Genomic DNA, 6000 nt, shown 5'->3' with positions numbered 1-6000 from the left:
GTAAATGAAGCCGAATTCTTGATGACTTACTGTAGCAAGCACAGCTCACTAACCCTAGTTAGGGAACGAAAAGGAGTTATGGCATGGGCGCCTTGTTCCAAGAGAGCTAAGGGCTAGAAAGAAAGGTCCTACAGGAAAACCCAAGGAACAGCCTGTCAGAGATCGTGTGTGAGAGAGAGAATGCACATATGTGTGAGTTTAAGCTGTTTTATGCTGAGTTGCTGTTATTTCAACTGTCACTAAAATAAGAACTCTGCGAAGCAAATATCTAAATTACACAATTCCCTCAACTGATGAAACCCTGAGTAATTCTCAAATCAGCCTAGCGTGAGAGAACACGATCACAATGCATAAAACAATCAAGTTCCACAGGTTGCTCTACAGGCCTGCCAGTCCACACTGGGGCTGTGCTCGGACCTGTGAGATGCAAAGAGAGATGGGGGCACATCCTGTAGCATCACTGAAATGCAAGTGTGCGACTCTGCACTGGAGATGAATAAAGTTGCTGGTGCTGGAAGCCATGTGTGACTGGGGACCAGGACACTGAGCAGTCCTACATGCACAACAAGGTGACTTCTGGCTAGGGAACAACGAATAGGTAGCCAGAGGAGGGGAGAGTCCTGGGGAACTGTGAGAAGGCACTGGAGGACTAACAGCCACCAATTGTATTATGACACTAAGTTGTGTGCACACTAGAGATAAATGAACAACATTTGAAAGCTATTCACTTGAGGTCAGCCCTTATTTCTGACCAGGCTACCTGCCTCAGGTAATGGCATGAGCAAGACAGGACTGAACAGGTTTTGTGTCTGGAGGGGGAATGAGTTAATTGGAACAACTGAGTCAGACCTCAGAGCTAAATTAAATCTCTAGTGAAGAGAAGCCAAAGAAAGCTAAGTCTTGCCCTTATAGAATGCTAACACTTATGCTGTGTTATAGTGTTAGAGTCCTGTAAGGATCTCAGCCCAGCAAAAAGGGACCACATTATCCTTTTTGCTTGCATGGAAGCTAATGCGTGGGAGGGAGGTCCTGAAGCCATTGTTTGAGTTGCCTGCTTATGCCATGGCTAAGTTTGTCATGAAATTTGATGTTTTATCTGCATACTGGGGAACACTGAGCACTGCCATTGCAGCATGACAGTAGAGACCAGGAATGCAAGTTCTGAAGTCCTTTTACTGGTTTACCTTAGTGACAGGGCTAGAGAGTGGTCCTGAGCAGGGAGGATGTGATAAATGCCTTCTTTCATTTTAGACTGGTCAAGAGATTGCACCCTTTTCTCTTAGATGCCAATCTTCAGAAAATTATCCTGTCTTTGAGACCTCAAGGATAGGCTACTGCAATACACTCAACTGGGGCTAACTTTGAAGCTTCAGCTAGTGCACATTCTGACTTGAGTTTTGAGCAGGGCATCTAGCAAGAGAACATTAGACCTATGCTCTGTACTGGCAGATGAGATTCAAGGTGCTGGTTATTATTCACAACATCCTACATTGTCTTGGTCTCATAGACTAACCCATGCCTCATCATGGTACCTGGATTGGCAGAAACTTAATAGAGATCTTATCTAATCCATCTATTTTATCTATTTGCTTTGGGCATTTATAGGGTATCCATCACCAAGGTATCCAGCTGCCAATGTCCAAAAGTAAAGTTAGTAGTAGGGGATTTTTCAGAGCAGGCCTTTGTCTATGGCAGGGGTTCTCAAACTGGGGACCGGGACCCCCCAGGGGGTCGTGAGGTTATATTACATGAGGGCTTGTGAGCTGTCAGCCTCCAACTCTGCTTTGCTTCCATCATGTATAATAGTGTTAAATATATAAAAAAAGTGTTTTTAATTTATATGGGGGGTAGCATTCAGAGGCTTGCTAGGTGAAAGGGGTCACCAGTACAAACGTTTGAGAACCACTGGTCTATAAATTCAGTACTGCCATACACCCCTTTCTGAGTCAGAGTAGCCCCTTTAACTGTGATATAGGACACTGAGCTTTCCCTAAACTGCAGACTCGGACTCTGAAATCATTTAGCTTATTTAATAGATTTCCCCATTTATGCTCTTTGTTCAGACTGTTTCATTTTGTGCATTAGGAATATATTGTTTTCTCTTAATCTAAACGTCCTAAAGCAATCACGCCTAAAGGGAGACCCAAGAAATGAATAGAATGCTTTATTAGTATATTTTAAAATTTATGATTAAAACATTCTTTAAAAATGTAAAACATTATAATGTTATACTGAAAATGTAAGTTTAATTTATTTTTAAAAGCACAAACTCTAGTTTCATTATAACTGTTTTTATGAAATCAGTACCAAATATTTGGAAACAGCATTTGTTTGTGTTTAAACATTTCGCCCTGCTGTGTTTGCAACCTAAACACTGCTGCACAGGCGAACAAGGTGAAACTAACTACTTTATAAATAAACTCACTAGCTTGTTTGAGAGAAATGTACACAGGAACCAAAGAGCATAAACAACCAACAGCCCGTCAGGTTTTTACAGTTCTTTCGGTCGGAATAATCTCAGGCAAGATAAATGAGGACATTATTTACATCTGATTGTTAACCTGTCAGTGTCCGTTTAATTTTATGGAGGCAATTGCACATTTCGGCCACTAAGAGTCTCCCTCCCCCTTTGTCTCCCGGAGAAACTGACGCTGAGTGGAAGCCCAGAATAGAGGGGACAATACAAAGCCATCTCAGCACTGGGGTTATGAACCAAAAGCGCTAGACAAAGAGCAAAGGGGTGGCAAGAGTCTCATCACCGGCTAAGGAGATTCCTCCACCTCTCCGGCAGCAGCATCCCCACAGAGCCAGACAGGGGAGTGTTACAGTCACTCCCCCCCCCCCCCGCCCCTTCTTTCATTTGCAAAAATTGCTACCGAAAGGGGGTGGGGGAAACCAACAAATCAACCAAACTTGACGGTTTTTCCGCCCCTATCGATCGCGTCTTTGATTGGGCCGGTCGGGCTCTTTCCCCGCCCCAGTGGGCGGTGGCGGCGGCTGGGTCTCCCCGCTGCTGGGAAGGGACTGGAGCGTGGCTGGGGTTTGTGTGAGCGGGGCGCTGGCTGGGCGAGGAGGTGGCAGGGGCGCGGGCAGCTGAGCGGGGCAAGCTCTGTGCAGCGGCCGCTACCGAGCAGCCCGCAGCTGAGCTTGGGGCTGCCGCCTCTCGTTCCCGCCCGCCAGGCAGAGGCTACGGGAGTGCCCGCCCCGGCCCCCCGTCTGCACGGAGCGCCCTGCCCTGGGGGAGGTGCGGGGCTCACCTGGATTTATTTACCCACGCGCTGGCTGTGTGCATCGGCGGGGCAGTGCCCTCGGCCAGCAAGCCCTGCCCGTGCCCGGCCGGGGAGAGGGCTGCCCGGCTTTCACTCCAGCCTCTGCCGAGCGGGACGCTCGCCCCGCCGGACCCATGGCGAGCGGGGCTGTGGAGCCGGTCTATGGACTTTCGGAAGACGAAGTAAGTGGCTGGGGTTTGTGACACTCTATCCCCCATTCCCCGCTGCGGTGCCAGCCCGCTGCTCGGAGGGGCCCGGCCGGAACGCCCTTGCATCGGCCCGGGGGCTGGGGCTGCCTGAGCCCGGCTGGCCGCGGAGCGCTGGCGGGGAGGAAGCTGTAATGCGACTCGCGGACACCCAGCCGGGAAGGGCGCTCGCGCGGCAGCCCCGAGACCCCCATTCGCGGGGCTCCGGCGGGCAGCGAATCGCTGGGGCGGGTGCCCCGTGGGCAGCAGAGCCTCGCTTCCCGCCTGCAGGGTCCCTGGCTCGGGGGGAGTTCTGGCGCCTACTCCCCGCTCCCTTAATGGTGAGGGTCGGGCAGGGAGACAGAGCGGAGCCTCCCAGCCATTGCCGGGAGCCGGGGCGGCGCTGAGGAGCCCTTGGCTGCCCGCTGCCGGCAGGTAGGGTGAGGCCGGGGGGCAGGGCGCCCCTTGGCCACGGTCTCTGCTGCAGGGCTGGAGCTCGGGGCGGGGCGGGGGGCGGGCAACCCGCTGGGCCCTCGCGGTAAGGTCCCCGGCTCGGGTCCCCGTGGGCAGCGCATTGCATCGCGGGTGGGAACGGCGGGAGCACCGGTGGGTGCGAGCCGCGGGGCCACGACTCCGCAAGCCGTGCTGCATTACTCAGCACGCAGGTATTTCCTAGCCTCGTGAACGGGCTGAGGTGTCGGCAGCGGCAGCCTCGCTGGGGTTCCCCTGCTTCCCCCCGCCCTTGGGGAGGGAGCGTGGAGACTGCGTGGGGGTTTAACAACGGCATGGCCGGGGGCTGGCGGAGCCATTGTCAGCCTCCGCGCTGGGTTTAAACGGGGTTCCCGGGAAGGAGGGTATTGTGTGCGATCGGTGCCGACTGCAGCTTCTGGCGGTGTCAGAGCAATGGGTATGTCTGCAAGTGTGCCTGTGGGTCACCGGGCACACCCTGTGTGTGTAATATCGATTCACATCGTAATAATGGCTGTGTGAGGTGCCTACGGAAATTATCTTTACCTAGCAGTGAGGCCACAGTTCAGAGAGATTTTTATTTTTAAACGTATAGAACCTCCAATCTGCTCTCCTGCATAAACCCCATAACTGTTAGTGTTCAGATCCAAAGAGCAGGTAGTGTCTTTATGTTACCTACATACTTACCACGCACATATGCATTGTCTCCAACTTCTGTGTCCTAAGTTTGTTGCTTGACTTCTTTATAAACTCTTCAGGGCAATGTCTGCCTGTGCTTGTGTAGCACCTAACAATGGGGCCCTGATCCTGAGGGCCTCTTGAGTGCTGTGTACAGTATAATTAGGTACAGCATAAATCTGTTGGGGTATGGCCCTGTAGTTTTATTTGCCTGTAAAGACATGTCCAAGATATAATGTATATAGTGCCACATTTCAGTTATGTTGTACAGACACTCTTTATGCCATTGTAGTGTTACCTAGGCCTGCCTTGTTCTTTTTCTCTTGTCTGATCTTTCACCTTGTCAGTAGAAAGGAGGCAGTGTCCCCCAGAAAGTGGCAAGACGCAGACATTCAGGAACAAAGAACCAGGCTTCAGACTGAGGTATTGTAAGTGGAAAGACAGCTGCTTGCTAAGGTCTCTCTGAACACACTGTGTAGGAATACAGATTGCTCAGGGACTAAATACATTTTGTTATATATAATGAATGAGATTAGATGTTTGGGTTCCATGCAAAGTGTTTTATATCTGGGAGCTAGTGTCAGAGTCAACCTTGGGTTGAATGATGTAATGCAGATGGAGCTTGATTGTCTTATCAGCCCTGTTGGCTAGCCAAATTATGTAGTGTATGCTAGTTTTATTAGCTAGTGCCTTGTGTAATAACATGGGTGATGCTAAAAAAATAGAACCTTTGCAGACAGAAGAATTCATTATACTGCATCTGATTGGAGACAGCATTGTTGAGATGCTGTGTGGTGAAGAATAGTTACCTTTGGTGAGTTTATATAGTGGTCAATATAGTAAATACCCAAACAAAGGTGACATGCTATATTAGTAAACTCTTCCAATTTCATGTATCTTCTTAGTGTCAACTTTAATGCTGCCACAGGCCAGCATCTTGATAACCAAGGAAGTAGATTGAGTGTAAATGCTGTTGAACTACAGTTATTATTGAAATGGACTGTTGTACTCGAATCAAATCTAGGTGACTACATTATTGAATTCAAACTAGATAGGATTGTTTATGTGTGGGTGTTTGGTATGTTGACAATTATTTGGTTTATAAAGCTGTGAAAGCAAACAGGTACAAACAAGTTTTGTACAAACATGGGGAAGAGAGAATGCATTAGAGGGAGGGGTTAGCTGTTCAAATGATTAAGATGAAGACAAAATTAGACTCTCTGCAATTCCTTTTCTCCCTCATCTGGCTTTATAAACCTTCATGTACTCTTCAAAAGCAATCTTGGGTTCATGTGAATTCTCAAGAACGAAATGCAGTGAAAACTCAATCTAACGAACTCTCACTTGTCTCCTTCTTTTATTGACTGGGATCATCGGAACACTTCTGATGTCACCCATGC

At 49.2% G+C, this 6000-nt stretch overlaps 1 protein-coding gene across 5 annotated transcripts in view; it reads left to right on the top strand.

Annotated features, from left to right (window-relative positions):
• Nucleotides 1-3068: 3068 nt before the first annotated feature.
• NEDD4L (NEDD4 like E3 ubiquitin protein ligase) overlaps nt 3069-6000 on the top strand; it is a 362300-nt gene continuing 359368 nt past the window's right edge. For 2 of the 5 annotated variants that reach the window (XM_030565982.1, XM_030565981.1), the window contains exons 1-2: nt 3070-3451; nt 4948-5023. In XM_030565982.1, coding sequence (XP_030421842.1) covers nt 3432-3451; nt 4948-5023 — 96 coding nt within the window. In that variant the 5' untranslated portion in view covers nt 3070-3431. Of the gene's footprint in view, nt 3452-3870; nt 3890-4947; nt 5024-6000 lie in introns of those variants that run through there. The other 3 variants (XM_030565979.1, XM_030565980.1, XM_030565983.1) reach the window with 3 other exon arrangements.

This window comes from Gopherus evgoodei, chromosome 6, assembly GCF_007399415.2.
Source record: "Gopherus evgoodei ecotype Sinaloan lineage chromosome 6, rGopEvg1_v1.p, whole genome shotgun sequence".
NCBI lineage: Eukaryota > Metazoa > Chordata > Testudines > Testudinidae > Gopherus > Gopherus evgoodei.
The sequence above is the reverse complement of the archived record's forward strand: the minus strand, read 5'-3'. Positions and strand labels throughout refer to the sequence as shown.